Here is a 20,729-nt window from a genome sequence, read left to right as displayed (position 1 = left end):
ACTATTTTCTTCTATGAATATTGCGTATGTGAGGTGAGTGCTATTTTCATTGTACGTCGGAAGACGCACCGCGGATCCGTGATGAGACGCGTGATACAAACATGATCCACATGAGATTCTAGAATCGAACCTTTCCAGCTTCTTTCTCGTGAGAGCAGAATAATTTATCTGACGTAGTGTAAACGAATGTTTTAAGACTATGTTAATTGATATTTTAATAGGGAAGTGTAGAAGACAATTCTTCGTAAATTTACTACGTAACGCTGTGCTTCATTCAACTATAAACGTATGTCCTCAAAAGATTTCATTGCCGCCTCATACATTTTCCGAAAGTTTGAATCGATTTGACGAATACGGTACACTATCTCGCGAGAGATTATTGCTCTTCAATATCTTTAATATCTATGTTGTCCCCCGCGGCGCGTCTTGCGCCAGCTATCTCAACACCGAGCTATACCAAAAAAGCAAATTAATAACAAAAAAAAAGACATGTATGATGTGTAAGCCAAGTGCCTTGTGTTCTGGTAACTAATCGTTGACTTTTAACTACGATATTAGGGGAAGTGAAAACGAGAGCGAGAAAGACGAAAAGGCGAGGGATGAGGAACTTGTCAATATCAGCTTACGCAAATGTAAGCGTGTTTTTTCGGTGGAAGACGAGGGAGGGATTCCTTTATTTTTAACTGAAAACGGAAAAGGAAAGAACAAGCGATACCTGATGGATATCCCATCCGTTCGATTCCCAATACTCTGCGTTGCAAATTCAACGAATCTAATACACAATGTTCCGTGAAAATATATTGATTGTGTTATAATTTATTTAGCTAATTCACAAAATTTAAATGTATAACGATATCGTTCAGCTATATTATTATCGCCTTCTTTTCAGATTGCCAATTGCTTAGAAAACGGACATTAATTTGTAATATATTTATGAGAAGTGTCTGTACTTCTTGTCGTCCTATTCTCGTTATCGATTATTATCAAGCAGTAAGCTAATATTGTGCCAAAACTGACGATAGCCAACACGTGTACCTGGTTCTGCAAATCCAATTTTCGATCACACGTTCGATTTTACTAACTGGTTATCTCGCTTTCCTCACTGCCTAGATCTTGTATAATACAATTCTTCGATTATTAAGGAAATTATCTCGTTGATTTTGCAACGCACCGGCGAGATATTAAAGTTAACGAAGTTAAATTTCCACTTCCACCTTCCACAAAAACCCAGGCAATAATTCCAGAAAAAACCGATTTCTATCCCACCTTGTTTTCATTATGAAATCGTAAAAAAAGAATATCTGAATCCATACAATCTAGGAGGTGCACCTGCAATCTCATTTAGCTTTCATAATTTCCGTGATGTCAATAACGCGACTTATATTTCAATAATAGTAATTAGCAAACATTATTATCCATAAAACAATTGTAAGTACAAATAACTACTACAAAAATTTTTACTAACAATTCGATGAAAATTAATAAAATACAAAAATATTGCAAAATATATTAATTCTTATATGGTGAATATATTAATAACTTTGAAATAAAATAAAATCTTCGAGCGGTGAAAATGGCCTTAAGATAAATCCATGTCGAAGACATGATCGCATATATCCTTCCACTGAAAATTTAATCACGGAAATAACGTAAGCGAGATGAGAATATTTGGCGGTGTGTCACCGGGATGAAATATGCTTGCGAATTCGACAGCGGGGACAAGTAAGAAACTACCCATTATCCTAACAACGGTTGTTAGTAGAGATACTTCTGCCGTAGCGCAGCCAAGGCCTCCGTACGGGGCCTCTCTTTCATTCAAAGTGGGCACTGTTTGGTGTTGTGATAAGGGGCAAAGTGGTAGAGCAACAACAAAAAAAAATATAGTCGCGAGTGTTACGTGCGAATGGGACGAGACAGCCGAGCGCGAGATGATCGAGTGCGTGTGCGTTTCTTTCCAGCGATTCTACACTTAACGTATATCTCTCAACTGTAAAACGCTAGCTATGTCTACAAGGAATTGATGTAAATAGTAGGTTTCGATAGATAGCAAAAGTGTCGTGGCCGAGGGAGCTCTGCATCCATGACGCACGAGGAAACCGTCTCGCAATATTGTTGTGTCGGTTTTGATTAATGAATTTGCAAGTGGCCGCATAATCGCGTGTTTAAGTTTCTGCAGTGGCATATTATTGTTGCAGACGCCAGTAATTGTCAGGAATGTTCGCGAGAGAAATGGTATAGAATCCAAAAAAAAAAAAAAAAATAAAATTACAAGATAAAAAAGAATTTCTCTCAGTAGTTCTCCAAAGTATTTTCACAAGAAATTGATTCCCGTCAGAGTAATAACGAGATAATAATTAATGCGTATACAGAAGTTCGTGCCAAAAGCTCGGTTAAAGATAATACTGAATAAGGTGCTAATATACTGTCTCCTATAGGTAATTTGCAAATTAATAATCTATAATTGATATCGGCGAGCACTATGGTGAAACTCTCAATTAACGCCGTACGGCATTTCGCCTCATGGATGCATTGATCGTGGATGGAAAAGACCCTAAGCAGACAATCCTCCGTTAGTTAGTCCTTTAAATGCGAGTTGTGCCACTGATCGCGGGTGTGAATGCTTACGGAAAGTATTAATTTATAAGGTGCAGGAGTAGAGAAGGCCCTGAACGTGTTAGATCCCGTCATAATGATGTTTTTTCGTCTAGATAGAGTATAATGTGAAACCTTTGTCGCACGGGCGACAGTGGATACGAGCGTGGATTATGCATTTCGTGCATTATGCAACACGATAATCGCGCGTCGACCCACGAAACGAAAAATCAACGCAGTCTCACAATCTCTCAGCAAACAATTCGAAGCGCAATCGCAGCTTTGAATTCCTACACGATGCGGTCATTCCTCTCTTTCACGAGTATTGCGAGATATGTGGAATTGTATAACATTTCATGCACATATATATATAAAATTTTCCAAACTAATAAATCGGCGCTGGTATCCACGTCAGCTCGTTTGTGTTGCTCTTGTATTGTTAACGATTACTCTTATACCTTCTTCCTAAATGATCTCCTGTGCAATCGGTGCTGTAACGAGGATTCAGTTGTACAAGCGTTGATTGACATTCACGAAGATGCGCTTTATATGTATAACTTTGCGCGATTACATTGAGAAATCACTGTTACCGAGGCGCATTTTCTACGTCATTCGGTGAGGTGAGACGGCGATTTACAGCGGTGTGAGCCAAATCTATATCGCGAAGCCCAAACACAAAAGCGGCGCCAGTACTTCCGACAACTTGTCACTAATTAATTGCTAGCGCAAGTACAGCGAGTCTAATTTGATTGTATGTTAAATGTATAATTAAACAATCCCGTAATTATTGTTATCGTTATTGCGGTGGCTTCCAGACGTATGGTGACGTGTCTCAATATACCGACCACTGTTACTAAAAAGCTGTGACAATGATTTTCACGGTATTGATGCTTGAATTTGCGTACTTATATCCGCTCCCCTTGTATCTCGCGAAGATTCGGCGGCAAATGACGATGCGCTTAAGAAACCAAAGCGAAAATTACGATCAAGGGATACGCTTTCTCACGAGAACTCAATGTCGATGCTTACTACTTTCTTACTGCTTACCGAACATCGGCCTTTTGTCAACAATCAAACGGCGCGTTGATCGTGAAGAAGAACTACCTCCCTCGATCGTATCGATAAAATCGTTCTCGCACGAGCGTTTTCGACGAAAGCGAGGAAGACGCTCAACAATAATCACTGTGCCAAATTTCATCCAGTAATCGAACCACTCAATCAAAAATCTCGAGGCAGCGAGAACCGGGTCGCAAAAATCGCAAATACAACAAAAAAAGGAAATGCGAAAAAGAAACGGCGAAAATCAAAATGCACTTAATCACAAATCGAGCGATCCGAGTGACAAGAAAGAGTTGATCTTATTCTCCGCAAAATGAAAAACATAAAAAAAATCATCGCGAATGTCCATCCCCGAATCTTTAGATCGCAGAATTTTTTCGCGCTCTGCGTAGCAATTGTGCGCAATGACCTATTTCAAGCTCGGATTGCATGTGCGAAACAGGAGAAAGAAAGACTGGCTCGTTCATGCTTACTCGCTTCGCTTGCTCGACACCGTTCGTTCACCCGGCTCACCGAGAGCCCATCGCGGACTTTCTCGCTCCTCAGCCACCGACCCTTTTTAAGATTTAAATACTTTTTAAGCGAGAAGAGAGGAGAGAGAGGCGCCTCGTGGCCCGCAGCGACGAACGTGTAGTATGCAATAATAACATGTATAAAGAGCATGGATTTTATATGTGTCGTACTCGTATATGGGAAAAAAAGCACCCTCACCTCCCTGATCCTTCTCACCTCTGATAATGATCAATTGAACGACTGCGTTGCGAAATAATATTCGTCAAGCACATGGCGCAGAACTATCCTCGAGAGCTACTCTCCGTTGAAATCATTCTCGACAATCAAAAGGACAACGTTTGAGGAATCGATTCCTTGACAACATACATCACGAATATATTTAGAACAATCCTATTAAAAACAATACAATGTTGCATCGTTTTTAAACTATGTCTTTAATCTGAATGTATTTTCATACAAAATATTATTTACTAACAATATGTGTTTATTACGATATAGTATCTCTGCTCTAAACAAAAATAAATTACAATTATTGCATTCGGCGACAGACTCTCGAGGTGGTTTCACGTGGAGGAAGCGCGTCGAATTTTTTTCCATTCGCGCGCTTCCAGCGCGTGTCAAGTGCTGTTAACGATAATCAACGGGTGGATAATTAACGGGTGTATCGCATTGAAATGCAAGAATCTCACGGTTGAAGATCGAATGGAAAACGGATCCATCTAGAGAATTAACGCACGCGTGTGTCCGCGACGGCGATGTCTCGCGAGGATTCTTCGTATATCTTTAAGTAGCTCATTAAGTGGAAGCAGTATTAAGAATCATCAACAACGATAAAAGCCATACGTTCTCGTTTTCTCACATTATGTTTCTTATTTAGCGGCGAATTTAATGCCAAATGTAGCTGCCCGGCTACGAGTCTTATTTCTGTACGGAAATCGCGACCGTGTGACGAGAAATGGATACGTGCATTTAGCGCTAAAAATGCGCGATACGAGATATATTAGAGAATACGTGCTATTAATCGTAACTGAAACGCAAGGCGATCGCGGAACTCAATGTGATTGAGATATCGAAGAGCAACCAGCGTTTGTTAAAATGTCAATAACTTCGAAGGGACTATGGGCTGGTTTTACCGAAAGAACGATTAATTTTAATCTCTGTTTAATGTACTCTGTGTTGTTGTCCAGAATTAAAAAGAGATATTATCAACCTATGATTGAAATTAATTGATGGTAAAGCCAAGCCGTAATGCATCCTTTGCGCTCGAAATCTGCGGACGAGACCCTGAAGAGATTTATCCTTCTAATTGCATCCGCTCGATGGGCTGGACGGATATTTACTTAAAGACATACGCCAATTCCCCCCTTGACTCTCTAGTTGTCATCCTTCCGCCGTATAAAATATGCAATACATAACATAAATGTATATATTTATATATTGATTGTCAACGGTGTCCGCGCATATTTTTATGTATGTCAAAAATGAAGTCTCACAGTCTGTACAGGTCAATCAGTGTGTCGCTATCGTGCTCGGTGTTCTTCAATTTTGTATATAAAACTGTACAAGAGTATCCCATTGCCTATCAACTGTGAGCGCATACGTCCAGCCCTAAGAGAGAATTAGAGAGAGAGTGAGACAGAGAGAGAGAGAGAGAGAGAGAGAGAGAGAGAGCTTTTTCCTAAATTATTGCTTAATTATTACATTATTAAATATTGCAGTATCGTTAGTTTTCTTTCCCATGCGTCTCTTCACGCACGTCGTCCTTTGAAAAGAAGAGCGATACAGGCGGAGAATGCGGCGAAAGGGGTTTGAAAATCGTGTTGTGCGAGCGAGTGTGAGAGCGAAAGAGAAAAGGAAGGGCGAAAGGGTGACGGAGCAAACGAAATACGAAGGAAATAGAGGGGAGGCGAGATACGGACGTCTGACATATCAAAATGATTCTTCTTGACAAACACATAGCAATACCTCTACGCTCAATAATAGAAAAATTTAAAAAGAAAGAGAAAAAGAGAGAGAAGAAAAATGGTATCTTCCAAAGCGTTTTAATCGGCGATGGAAAGATTCTTAGAAACTTCCTCAATTAGAAACTGTTAGTTATTTACACTAACTAACTAGTTAGTTAGAGAATTTTAATCGCATAAATTTAACTTATATGGTTGGGAAAAGAGCTGGAGCGCGAAAGAGACTTCTCATGAATTTCGTTGTCGATCGAATTCTTTGAAAATATTTAAAGATCTCGCTATGTTCACGGAATAATTACGTAAAAATTACTGACAATCTGCAACTTCGATCGAGAACTAAATACACAATTCGAGAAGTTCAATTTCATTTGAGAATCATTACATCTTCTAAGGATGTAATAGTCACATATATGAGAAATGATTTTTCAGGGTCGCCAATTATTAAAATTAAAATGATAATCAAAGCGAGAATCAAAAGTAAGGAAATCTATACACTCCTTATTAATTTTGCAAAACTTTAGACGTTGCGGTTGAAAACTGCATTGTATTACCTGTTAACGTATCTCTCATTATGTGAAGATATATGGTATACCAGAAGGATGTAAAACTTTTCAAACGAAAAGTTATTCAAATGCCTCTGAATTTTATCAAATGATAGATTTTGTAACGCAGATGCGTAACGATAATCATCTGCGAGATAAATACAAAGGCGACTCTGAATTTAATCGTAACGTTACCAAACAAAAAGAATCGCGAAAGCTATGAACGTGTCAAGAAACACGCAGCCGCAGATATTCCAGCATTTCCGAGCATTTCTCGGCTTGTATATATGCGGCTATGTGTAATGCCTTTTATCAAAATGGCATTAAAAATATGAGGAAAAAGAGAGGAAGGAAAAAATTATCCACTATCTGTTTTATATCGGGACATTAATAATCAAAGTGTGAGATAAGTATTTTGAATTAAAATGAACACGAGACTCGAAATACATAGCGAAGATAATTTACGGCAGGTGAATAGGAATTGAGGAGTGAGAGATTTCAAATCAAATCTCATCGACTCCACTATATTTCAATTTACCTTTTAACTGTATATGCATCGTCACAAAATAGCAGCTACTCTCATAATTATATCTTTGCTGAAGGAGGTCTCATTTGTTCAATTTTAATCCGATTCACCAGCCATTACGTGAAGATTGTTAAAATATTGATTTTCAAGAACCGTGAAATTAATCTCTCTCTCTTTCTCTTCAGATATCTGTATCATTGCGTAGATCTGCGTAAATGCGAGTATAAGTTTTCAAATGTCACGTGTTAAAAAGACGCAAACACCGCGATACGTAAGAGCTATATAATTAAACAGGAAAGATGGATCGAAGGCAGACAGTATACAAAAATGCCTGCCAGGACACAGGACGACGAGACGTGTTCGCTAGATGCAAGGATACGTACTACAGTACAAGATAGAAAAAAAAAAACGTTTGTAAGATATCGACTAGGTACCGATGAGAATTTCCCTGTAAATTAGCAGTACGACAGAGAGACAATGTAAATGTATGAAAGATCCGTTCCCCTCCCGTCCTCCCTCCACTCCCTCGAGCCTCCATGCCATCCTTTTCCTCCCTCTGTACGACGAGTGTAAAAATATCATGTAATTAACACACCGATAAATATATATGTATATATATGTTTATATATATATATATATATATAATATAAATATATATATACACGCGTATGTGCACATGGGCGCGTATATGCGCAGGAGCACGGCATGAACGCTCGTCGTATATACGCGCGCCATGGCAAGATGATTGATTGTGAGTCATTTAAATAATTGTTATATGTATTTTCTATATATTATGATAAACTAATACATTGAGATATATATATATATATAAATAAGTATATATATATATATTGAGATGACATTACGGTACTATTAACTATTAAGTGTAGCTAATTTAGAGACTAAGCGGGGATATTGTCCGCGCGGTCGAGCGCGGTGAATAGTTGGGTCGCTCTCTGCGCACTCCAACGCTTTTTACAACACTCTCCGCACATAATAAGAAAGGGAAAAAAAGAAACAAAAAGATAGAAAGAAGGAATGGGGACACTCGAGACGGCGGCCTCCCCGCGACGATTATCTCCGACGACGAAGCCTCTTTTTTTCGGAAATACGATCAAAAAACGTGAGGCCGAATCGAAAAAAAAAAGGAAATAAAATTACGAAATGCGGGTTACGCTTGTGTTGAGTGTTGGCGCGACAGATCGATCCGAAAAATAAAAAGAAATGAAAAACAAGAGATACACACCCATACACATACATACAACACACGCTGAGTGACGAAACCACAACGCGGAATTTGCGACAAAAAAATAATGTATTTTCTCACTCCCACTGCGCGAGGTGTATGTTCATCGCTACGTCTTATTTGGAACGAAAACCTAAATATATATATATATATATATATAAATATATATATATTATATTATTATATAAAATTACTGTATAATTGTAACGAAAATTGTTTTTCAAACGATATGGTATTTTTATTGTAGATATTATTATATAACAAATAAAATCATGATTCATTGTACCTGATCGTGATTATTTCACATCGTGTCATAGCCTTTATCACTTTGCCTTCCTCGGAGAGATCTTTCGTACGTTGCAATCGATATTGAATTCTTTCCGCACAAAAGTCTGGAGTAACACAGCGGTTCCGTTCTGTCCGCAACTTTCTGCAAATGAAATGTAAAAATATCTAATTAGAGGCTGCGTTCCGATATTTTCTGCAAATACTGAAAATCTATTATATACGTGCACCATAGATTTTCAGTGCACGTGGCAGCGAAGCCGGTGAATATCGGAGCACGACGCGGCGTCACGGGCAGCTTCGTTTTTATTCGCTAAAGCGACTCGACGTCCTGCTCTTGACTTCACATTGATATTTTTTTTTTTGCATTTCGAACAGCAAATAAAATAATAGTAAAAAGTACTAAAAGTCCGAGCATTCCAAATGTAGGACATTTACGTCCAAAAAACTCAGCTGTGATCCGTAAGAACAATATATATATGTATGTTATCGCTTGAGAAATACATATGTATTCATAATCGGAGTCGAACGGTAAATGATAATAAGCGGAATACAACAAATAACTCACTCACTGGATGCGTCGCCTTCCTCTTTACTTCTGGTTATCTCTTCCTTCTGTAGTAATCGAACGGAAGAATTGAGGGATATATTGTTCCACATGAATGGTAGATTTGCGTCTTCGACCTCTCCTTGAGGTTATATGACGCCACGACCGGAAAATTAACACGACATTATCGAATTTTACAAGATGATCGCGCGGGTCGATCGCCGGTGTTGCTCGATTCGATCATTGCGACGCTTTCGACACTCATTCGCACGCGATATTCACTTCTGACGGATCGCGGAATCGACACGCAATCGCGGAGTATAAAATATCCCGACGGCTCGCTGACCAGGTAATGGTTCGATGTGAGCATACCTCTGCCAACTTTCCGAGAAAGAAATTAGACGAATTAGGCAAAAAAAACACGAACGAAACGAGCACTGCTTCCGCTAGTTATGGCGCCGCGCCGAAATATTCGAAGGCATCGGCAGCGGGGATAGCGTCGTCTGGCGTCGTCACGTCACGTGATACTCCGTAAGTCAAGTGCACAATGAATGAATGCTTCGCAATTCGCATGCGCGCCACGAGCGACTCTCTTTCCGCTCTGTCTCTTTCCACGACGTGCTACTCGGTCGTCAAAATGCAGAAGGTAAATTTCGTGCTTGTCTTCGCGGAATTACGTCGATTACGAATGGAAGTGAACAATTAATTGAATCGCTCCCTTTTTTCTTCCAGAAACAAAAGGAGCCGATCCACTCCGTGCAGGTCTTCGGACGCAAGGTGAGCTAGTGAAGCGTTTTGAGGTTAGGTGGTCCACGCGTGGATTAACGCACGGCGTGTTTTAACGCGAACGTCCTCTCGTTGCAGAAAAGCGCGACCGCGGTCGCCTACTGTAAGCGCGGCCGTGGAAATCTCCGCGTCAACGGCCGGCCGCTCGAGCTGGTGGAGCCCCGCGTGCTGCAGTACAAATTGCAGGAGCCCATCCTGCTGCTGGGCAAGGTGAGTGGCAACGTGGACTGTCGTGACTTCGGACGCCGATTGTGTGGGAGGACGTTGACGCGACGCGGCGGTGCAAGTTGTCACGCGGGCTTGTCACGTCTGCTCGCGCAGCTGTCGTTTTGTGATGTCTACTTATTCCGAACATGATGGTTCATGATTAGCAGTAGATTCTGAAAGCAGTCTCCTCTCCGAGCTCTTCACGAGCGCAAGCGAGATGCGGTTTTTCATCAAGCAGAAACGTCTTGCGTTTGTGTTTCAGGAGAAATTCTCCGGAGTCGATATCCGAGTGAGGGTAAGCGGCGGTGGTCACGTCGCACAGATCTACGCCATTCGACAGGCTATTTCCAAAGCTCTGGTTGCTTACTATCAAAAGTGTGAGTGCAAATTAATAATGCACGCGAGATTGTTGATTGATGACTTACCAGATGATTTGTAATAATTAAATGCACGTGTGCATCGATTGTTAATTTAGATGTCGATGAAGCCAGCAAGAAGGAGGTAAAGGACATCCTTATCCAATACGATCGTACTCTCCTTGTTGCTGACCCGAGGAGATGCGAGCCGAAGAAATTTGGTGGTCCAGGTGCCAGGGCACGATACCAGAAATCCTACCGTTAATTTTCGCAAACTTTACATCTTATTCATATTATTGAATATAAAAAAAAACATTTAAAATCTATATATCATATGTGTCTTGTCTATCTTTGCCTATTTCCTATAAATTAATGATAGATATATTCTCTCTATTTTACTTTCCAATCCATTTTATATATAGGATTACTATTGAGATTTTATTTAATATATCTTACTTTTTTCCAAAATTTTCAAGTTATATGAAGTAATCTTCATAACAGAAGATTTGTCAAGTTTTGAAACAATTTCTTTATCATGCTTACTTTCTAGAAATAAGTTGACCTATATTCAGTTTAGAGAGAGAAAAGAGATGTCTCAAGTAAAATTTAATAGATTAGAACACGAGATTTAGAGATAAGATTAATTTCGCAAAAAAACTTTCGATAAACGTTCGTCTATATCTTATTTGGGTATATGACGCGGCTTTTCGCTCATTTTACTCGAGTGTCAAGTATAGCGTCATATTGTGCAAACTGCAAGCCAGTAGGATCTGTAGGATAGGGTAAATTGTCAGTGTGTCAAATTCACTGTGTTTTTCGATAAATTTTTCAAAGAGAAAGCAGAGCCCGTCTAAAAATGAAGACACGATTTAACACTTACGATCTTGTATGTTCAGTTACTGAACTGCAAAGGTAAGAGGAAAAGAAACGAAAAGAATATCTGACTTTAGTGAGATCTTAAGGTTATGACAGAAATAATATTTCATTCTTCTCAAGATATATAATCTGTCTCCAGCAAAGTAAAGTCACAAAGTTTTATTTTAATAAATATTTAAATCAGTCGCAGCTGATTTTCACTACTAAATGTTGATATATAAATTATACAATATCATAGTGTAACAGGTTAGCACAAGTTATGCTTATGTGCTATTTCACACTTATGTAAAAACTTTTAGATTTATTGGCATGCGTGTCAATCAGATATACGATATAGATCATCGTACGTATCTTATACGTCTTCAACGGAGCGAGGAAAAATGCATTCTTCTGCTCGAATCTGGTAACAGGATCCACACCACAGCTTTCGAGTGGCCCAAGAATGTAGCTCCCTCAGGTTTCTCCATGAAGGTATCTGCTAAGTAACAATGATATTAAATTATAAAATAGCTCTGCTATTGATGGCAATAATGAATGTCTACCTCGGAATCTATAATTTTACAGATGCGCAAACATCTTAAGAACAAAAGATTAGAGAGTCTCACGCAAGTCGGTATGGATCGAATAATAAAGTTGCAATTCGGAAGTGGCGAAGCTGCCTACCATCTAATTTTAGAGGTGTACGATCGCGGTAATATAATCCTCACTGATCACGAAATGGTAATTTTATATGTGTTAAGACCTCACACCGAAGGAGATAAGATTAGGTAAATGAACAAAATCTGTCTACAATATAGTACACATATGCCGTCATATAAAGTACTGATAAAATCATATTATTTTTAGATTTGCAGTAAAAGAGAAGTATCCCTTAGACAGAGCCCATTCCACAACTATGCCACCTGTAGATGTAATCCAGGAGCATATTCAGAAAGCTAAGGAGGGAGACAGTCTTAAAAAAGTGTTAAATCCACAATTAGAATTTGGTTCAGCTGTGATTGATCATGTTTTACTTAAAGCCGGATTTAATCTTGGTTGCAAAATCGGTAAAGATTTTAATATCAATGAAGATATGCCAAAATTAATTCTAGCACTCGAGGATGCTAATAACATGCTGGATCATGCGAAGAAAAATGTCTCAAAAGGCTATATCATACAGAAAAAAGAATCGAAACTGATTCAGGATGGCAAGGAAGATTTTATACTTGCTAATATTGAATTCCATCCATTCTTGTTTGAGCAGTATAACAATCAGCCTTACAAGGAGTTTGATTCGTTTGACGCTGCAGTGGATGAATATTTCTCTACAATGGAAGGACAAAAGATAGATTTGAAGGCTTTGCAACAGGAAAGAGAAGCTTTGCAAAAGTTGGAAAGAGTGAGAAAGGATCACAGTCAGAGATTGATTACGTTAGAAAAGACACAGGAATTAGATAAACAAAAAGCCGAATTAATTTCAAGGAATCAGGTTCTAGTGGACAACGCTATACTAGCTATACAAAGCGCCTTGGCAAATCAGATGTCTTGGCCCGACATTCAGGTTTTATTGAAAGAAGCTCAAGCCAGAGGTGATCCTGTCGCTTCTGCTGTAAAACAATTAAAACTAGAAACCAATCATATTGCCCTAATGTTGCACGATCCTTACGAAGACAGTGACGAGGAATCTGAGCTCAAACCTATGATCATCGACATAGATTTGGCTCATACAGCATTCAGTAATGCCAAGAGGTATTATAGTCAAAAGAAATCAGCCGCAAAGAAGCAGCAAAAAACGATAGAATCCGAGGGGAAAGCTTTGAAGTCGGCGGAAAAGAAAACAAAGCAAACGTTGAAAGAAGTGCAAACCATACATACCATTAGTAAATTAAGAAAGATGTATTGGTTTGAAAAATTCTATTGGTTTATTACATCCGAAAATTATTTAGGTACGTTTTTCTTTTAATAATTTAAATGTCAATATAATAATAATGTCAAAATTTATGTCAAATTTATTAATTTCAACATATATACATTATAGTGATTGGAGGAAGAGATCAACAACAGAACGAGTTGATAGTGAAAAGATATCTAAAGCCGGGAGATCTATATGTTCATGCAGATTTAACTGGTGCCAGTTCTGTCGTAATAAAAAATCCCAGTGGCAATCCTGTATCGCCAAAATCATTAGCAGAAGCAGGTGCAATGGCTGTTGCATACAGGTACATATGTAGTTGTATTGATTTTTATTTTTACCATAATAGAACTACCAAATTTATATATATATATTTCAAAATATTATTTTATTATAATTACATATGTAATCATGATTAATATTACGTTTATAGTATAGCATGGGATTCGAAAGTAATAACTAGTGCATGGTGGGTGCATCATGATCAAGTATCCAAGAGTGCGCCTACTGGTGAATACCTTACCACCGGATCCTTCATGATACGTGGGAAAAAGAATTATCTGACGCAAAGTCAATTAATTATGGGATTAGGTATCATGTTTCGCCTAGAGGACAGTTCCATCGAACGCCATAAGGATGAAAGGAGAGTGAAAGCAATAGATGAGGAAAGTGAAAAAGCAGAATCGATAGTCGAGGATGACAAGGAAATAGAATTAGAGAGCGAGTCGGACGAAGGTAAGTAATTATGTAGTAAATTATTTAACATTTAATTATTCTATAATTGTTAATATATTTTCAAATGCTCATAACTTTTAACGTTAGATGAAAATCAAGAAGACAAAGATACATTAGATCCAATTGAAGAGGAGGATCAAGAGAAATCAGAATCCCATGTAATGGACAGTAGCGTTAAAAAGGATGCATATGAAGAAGACGATGAAGAAGATACGAAATATCAATTTCCCGATACGCAAATTAAGATTGATCTTTCAGGCCCAAAGTAAGTTAATACAAAATTTTTGATTATAGTTGAAATTCAAATGATATATATATGACGTAATTTTTATATTACACAGGGTAAAACTACACGTTGATAATAATCAGCCCTTAATAAATAAATCTCAGGAGGATACAAAAGAAAGTGTAGTTTATTTAGGAGATGATAAGCCTGTCATGATAAATGCATCAACTATGGACAAACATACAAAAGCAAAACAAAGAATACATCCAAAAGAACCAACAGAGAAGGATAATAAGAATGAAAATAATAAAAAGGGAGAGCAACCTGCACTAAAACGGGGACAAAAAGGAAAGCTAAAGAAAATGAAAGAAAAGTACAAAGATCAGGATGAGGAAGATAGAAGGCTTTCAATGCTCGTTTTGCAGGTTTTATCTTTTTTTTTTAAATTTTGTATTGAATATTTGACCTCTAAACTTATTTAATCTAACATCCTTATTTTTTTCAATTATTTTTAGTCGGCAGGCGCAGCTAAAGAAGACAAAAGAAAAAATAAGACTAAAGATCCATCAGGTCCAAAACAAGGAAAGAAAAAGACAAATCCAAAACCAAACATTCCGCCGCAATCTACGCATATGATAGACAACATTGACGATGAAGACGCTGGTCCAGTTCCTGAAGTTGATATGCTCGATCAATTGACAGGAAAGCCTGTATCAGAAGATGAATTATTGTTTGCTGTCCCTGTTGTGGCGCCTTACAATACCTTGCAAAATTACAAGTATGTGTCTGTGACATACATTGTGTAAAGTAAAAACATTTAAAATAATTTTTTATTTATAATAAATTTTAAATTTATTTTAGGTTTAAAGTGAAATTGACACCTGGTATTGGTAAGAGAGGTAAAGCTGCCAAAACAGCTGTAGCTGTATTTCTCAGAGACAAAGAAATTTCTTCACGTGAAAAAGATCTCTTAAAAGTAATTAAAGATGAGACAATAGCTAGGAATATACCTGGAAAAGTGAAAATAAGCGCCCCTCAGATTCAAAAATTAAAAAAATAATCATCTGAAAAATGTTGATTTTAATTCGGATAATTGATAACATTTTAATTACTTGCAACATGTAAAACTTACATATTCGTGAAAAATTGCATATTTTCTATAATTACACAATATTTTATGAATATTAATTGACAAAAAGTTATTTTTTTTAAACAAAAAGTGTAAAATCTATTTATCTATTATTTACAATTATAGTAATTATTATAAATATCCAAATACTTAATTTGATTATAGAAAATATAAATGTATAATATGTAAATATATATGCAAAATCTTTCTAAGGCAATTTAATTTTATACCCTTTAATTCATTTTGAATCTTTATTTGAAAATTTATAGGAAGATGTCTGATATATCTTACATGTTCAATAAATCGAATTCATTCTTGAGTTACTTTTTTCTGTGATTATTTTGTTAAGCAAGAAAAATTGAAGACTGTTATACTCAGCACATATAAAAATAAATAGAATCATTTCAACAACGTGCATTCAACACTTCATTTTATTAAAAAAATATCAACCAGTTTTTTTAACTATAACAGTTTTATACTTCCAAATTTTTCATTTTTTGAAACTATTCACATATATACAGAAATACTGATGTAATATTGTCATTGGCATTGCCATAAACACTATATGGTAAATAATGTATTAGTGATAATTAATGTCAAATGCGTAAGAGATGTACAAAAGTGTATAATATATAAATGCAAATTACATAAGTTATATTTCTTGTAGTACAAATACTATATATAATTGTACTTTCATTTTATTCTTCATGAAATTATGTATCGAACATATCTTCGTCTGATTGACTTTCAGTTGTGCATGTGGGTATTATTTTATTAGGTTGCAACTGATTACTAGTGGTTCCTTTACTCCTAATAGCAGTCGCAGCAGGTCTTGATCTTGTTCCTTTTGACACAATCTAAAGATATATTGAAAGTATATTAAAAACTTATTTGTATATTTATATGATATTTATATATTTATCTAATTCTTATTTATATAAAAATTGAAAAAAAAAAAAAAAATAAGTTAAATATCTAAATTTTATTACCTCAGTTTCAGAAGCGGTTTCTGAATCATTCAAAGACTTAATTTTTCGTCTTGTTTTACTTGTGACCGGTTTTTTCGGTCGCGTTTTATTTGAACGTTTTGGAACCGGCTAGAATGGTAGAAATAAGTATTTTAATGACGAAAATAAATCTAAATTTGAATCAAATCAAGAAGTGTGTACTCTTTTTTTCAGATAATACTGTAATTACCTCTATATTAGAATCATCTTCAGAATCATCTTTGATTGGAACTTTTTTTCTATTTGGAGTTTTATGCTTCACTATCTTACTTGTTTTTTCAATGGATTCTGTTTTCTTCGCTTTTTTAAGAATTTGAATATCGTATTCTTCATCAGTATCCATATCATCTAATACTTTCGCAATATCCTTTAAATTAGCACGCTTCTTGTCAATTATAACACCTATAGTACTTTGTCTTGAATTTTTCATAGAACTTGGAGCATCTGCATATTTCGTACGGGGACTCTTTCTGATTCCATTTATGGGTTTCTTTATTTTTTGTGGAGTGTTTATAATAGAAGCATTTTGTTGAGCTGGCATGCCAATGTTGTTTAATTTTAATTTCCCATCTGGTTTATGACTCAATTTCTTCAAACCATCTAATAACGTTTCCTTCAATTTTTCATAAGATGGTATCTCGTTAAATTTTACACTAGCTAGTAGAGTCATGAATTTGTGTACAGCTTTTGGAGCAGATCCACGGAAACATTTATTTAGGAAACTGTCTACATTATTGAAAGCTTTTTCTTTTTCTTTCTGAACGGTAGCAGGATCAAGTAATTTTTCCCATGGTAGCGAACCACATAACCACAGGATTATATTGTAATACAAAATTTCAATATCACCTCGACGTGTCGGTACTAAGAAAAAAAAAAAACATTTGATGTATATCAATTTTATAATTTAAATTCAAAGGAGATTGATAAATTGCATAAAGTATCAAAATTGCTAATTTTTACTTAAACTTCCAAATTTTTTACCTCCCATATGAGCATCTCTGCTCGTGTATTGTAAAGTGCCATTATGTGCCTTCTTTGGATCGACTTTCAATTCAGTGCTCGATGTACAACGAGAAGCTAAACCAAAGTCAACTAAATAGACTTGATCGTAGGAATTCAAATCCAGTAACAAATTTTCACCTTTGACATCGGCATGTACATAGTTTTTGTGGTGAATGTACTCCAATATATCTAGCTGGAAAATTTATTGAAATAATATAAATTATCTTTTATTAAAACTGTTATTTATTATTAATAATTTTTTAAAATAACTGTCTTACTATTTGTAAAGCTAATTTATATACTACGTGCTCTGGAAATTGTCTGTTATTTTCCTCAAATATTTTCCATAGATCTTTTCCGTATCGATCTATTACTAAAAATCGATATTTTGTATTTTTATACTCATGACTTCCAGAAGCAACATATCTAGGCATTCCGAGTGCAGCAAGTTTCTTTTTTTTCTGCCAGCTAGCAACTAAAAAGATACTATGATATATTTATCTCTCAAATATTTTGTTATACAATTGGATAATATTATCCATTAAATCATAGACTGTAATTTTAAGAGAAATTAATCACGTATAATAGAACATATTAAAAATAAATGTTACTTTTAAACTTACTTTCATCTGGCTTGCAGTTCCTCATATAAAAGTGCATTTCTACAAATAATGGACCATTTCCATGTGGTTCCTAAAATCACGAAATTTAATGAATGTGAAGCTAGAACAAAAACCACTATACAAATAACAAAAATAAAGAGAGATTGTAATACTCACAATTTTTATGACATTAGGATAATCCTTGGGGATCTTCTCGGAATATGGTGCGGCTGTAATTAATCAATTGTGTAGTATAATTAAAATGCTTAAGAAACGTATTTTTAAAAAATATATATTTTTTCATAGAAGAAATAAAAGCTGGACATAGTTACGTAAGACAGAAAAAATCACATGTATCATACATTTTTTATAGATATAACTGTACATATAAATTTGCAAAAAAAACGACATTTACATTTTTTTTTTTGTCTAACTACATACTACCTATGTCTATGTCCCAGAGTATGTACTTTACTGTTGTGTTTACAACGTGGGAAAAATTTGTAGCGCGATGTAACGTAATATATTAGCAACAGGATTTCTTTCGCATACCAGAATAAACCTCCCCGAAACCGCCGACACCGATTGATTTGCCAAGGATCCATTTGCCCTTCGATATGTCGCTGAGAATTTCTCCTGCCGGTATCGGTTCGGGCATTTGATAACCTCCTTTCTTTTTCGGTGCTCTCTTCGGCTTCGCTGCTTTCGCTGCCATTACGTCGTACGAATTCGAATGTTCGAAAAAATCAAAATCTGTCAAAATCTGGACGTGCAACAGTACCGATCGACAGTGATCAGCAGTCGTAGATAACAGTTACGAGAAACGATATTATGATTACGCGCCAATATTCTCTGCCGTTATGAGCACGTAACGACACGCATACGACAACGGACAAGGTCGACAAGCAACTGCGGACCGCCTAGACTCTCGAGCCACCTAGGGTGCCTGAACTGAATTTCGTCACGAAGTTTTAAATGCTCGCGATTTGGTATAAATAACCAATCGACGAGTGCTACAATAATTATGCTTATGATAATTTGCATTTATTTATCAGCAAAGACTTTCTTTATTTATCTCATGTATCCATCATAGTTTTCTCGAATTTCGATAGCTATTAATCCCGATTATCCGTCACGTCATCCTGTCTTTGGAAAATGAAAGCGTACCGAAGCGACGCGGTTCGAGCTCCGTAAGCAAATAAAGCCGTTCGCTTCCACTGCGTGGCATTTATATACTCCACTTGGAAGCTAGCGCCTAGCCAATCAGAATGCGTAAAACGGAACGTACGTAATCTCTATACTATAGAGTCTATAGATATCAGACATGCAACATATAAAAGTACGTATAGCCACGGATAATGAAAAAGATCAAATATCTATATGTTATTGCTTAGACATTTATTTACAAACTTTCATATCTCTTATATATCTTTATTTATCTCATATATCTTTCATAATTTTCTCGAATCTCGATAGCTATTATCTCGATTATCCGTCACGTCATCCTATCTTTAGCAAATGAAAGCGCGCCGAAGTGACGCGCATCAAGCTCCGTAAGCAAATAAAGCTGTTCGCCTCCGCTGCGTGGCATTTATATACTCAACTTGGAAGCTAGCGCCTAGCCAATCAGAATGCAAGTATAAAACGGAACGTATGTCTCTCTATACTATAGGTATCAGACATATATGTACACATATAAAAGTACGTATAATCACGGATAATGGAAAAGACCAAATACCTATATGTTATTGCTTAGACATTTATTTACAAACTTTCATATCTCTTATATATCTTTATTTATCTCATATATCTTTCATAGTTTTCTCAAATCTCGATAGCTATTATTTCGATTATTCGTCACGTCATCCTATCTTTAGAAAATGAAAGCGCGCCGAAGTGACGCGGATCAAGCTCCGTAAGCAAATAAAGCCGTTCGCCTCCGCTGCGTGGCATTTATATACTCAACTTGGAAGCTAGCGCCGATCCAATCAGAATGCTTGGAGTGCGGAGCGGCACTGGTCGGGCATGCGCAACGTAGGGTACTATATAAACGGCGCGTAAGCCGTCGCGCGCAACAGTCCGCATCGAGTTTGGGAGCATTGAGTTGGTGTCACGTCTTGCCGTTGCGTCGTCGGTCATGCAAAAGGACGCTGGATGATGTAGCTCGAGTAGCTGTAACGATCTCGAATCGCAGCAATAAATTCATCTAAATTCATATGAACAATTTCTTCTAGGAGTAAATTTTTCGGTATGCTTTAAGAATTTGTTTCTCATTAATAGCGTAATTAAGATAGCGAAGCCGACGAAGCGGCGCAATTCATCTTGCGTGCGTACACGCGAAACAAGCGTGGCAACGCGTTGGCCGGCGACGCTATAATATATGCGTCGTACTCTTAACTTTGTGTCTATGCATTTTCTGCATTTCGAGTAATAAATACTATATATTCCACGTTAACGTATACATAACGCGAAATTAAGAGTAAGAATGCGAATCGGCGTCGCTGCACCGCGTCGCTTTCGGCGCGTGAAGACGCCGTGAAATTGACCGCGTCGGAAACGAATCGCTTGAGTGACGCCGCAATTCTTTTTAATTGACAAGCGATAATTGCGTATCAATCTTGCATTCAACTCACATAATACA

General features: G+C 36.8%; 3 protein-coding genes across 3 annotated transcripts; 2 read left to right on the top strand and 1 right to left on the bottom strand.

Annotated features, from left to right (window-relative positions):
- Window positions 1-9,818: 9,818 nt before the first annotated feature.
- On the top strand, window positions 9,819-10,948 carry LOC105453444 (40S ribosomal protein S16). Its single transcript, XM_011695406.1, has 5 exons — window positions 9,819-9,917; window positions 10,004-10,048; window positions 10,136-10,267; window positions 10,527-10,641; window positions 10,740-10,948. Exons 1-5 carry the CDS (start codon window positions 9,819-9,821, stop codon window positions 10,883-10,885), a joined length of 537 nt encoding a protein of 178 aa, XP_011693708.1. The 3' UTR covers window positions 10,886-10,948.
- Window positions 10,949-11,263: 315 nt separating this feature from the next.
- Window positions 11,264-15,559, top strand: LOC105453442 (nuclear export mediator factor NEMF homolog). Its single transcript, XM_011695402.1, has 10 exons — window positions 11,264-11,532; window positions 11,796-11,967; window positions 12,061-12,263; window positions 12,343-13,421; window positions 13,514-13,694; window positions 13,821-14,122; window positions 14,210-14,387; window positions 14,464-14,773; window positions 14,864-15,126; window positions 15,210-15,559. Exons 1-10 carry the CDS (start codon window positions 11,477-11,479, stop codon window positions 15,406-15,408), a joined length of 2,943 nt encoding a protein of 980 aa, XP_011693704.1. The 5' UTR covers window positions 11,264-11,476; the 3' UTR covers window positions 15,409-15,559.
- A 331-nt stretch (window positions 15,560-15,890) lies between these two features.
- On the bottom strand, window positions 15,891-19,257 carry LOC105453441 (serine/threonine-protein kinase VRK1-like). Its single transcript, XM_011695400.1, has 8 exons — window positions 18,641-19,257; window positions 18,266-18,318; window positions 18,110-18,179; window positions 17,765-17,961; window positions 17,466-17,679; window positions 16,675-17,345; window positions 16,467-16,574; window positions 15,891-16,334 (listed from the first exon to the last, which is right to left on the bottom strand). The coding sequence occupies exons 1-8, from the start codon at window positions 18,801-18,803 to the stop codon at window positions 16,191-16,193; spliced, it is 1,620 nt and encodes a 539-aa protein (XP_011693702.1). The 5' UTR covers window positions 18,804-19,257; the 3' UTR covers window positions 15,891-16,190.
- Between the last annotated feature and the right edge of the window lie 1,472 nt (window positions 19,258-20,729).

This window comes from Wasmannia auropunctata, unplaced genomic scaffold (genome assembly GCF_000956235.1).
Source record: "Wasmannia auropunctata unplaced genomic scaffold, wasmannia.A_1.0 LD335999.1, whole genome shotgun sequence".
NCBI classification, from domain to species: Eukaryota; Metazoa; Arthropoda; class Insecta; order Hymenoptera; family Formicidae; genus Wasmannia; species Wasmannia auropunctata.
The sequence above is the reverse complement of the archived record's forward strand: the minus strand, read 5'-3'. Positions and strand labels throughout refer to the sequence as shown.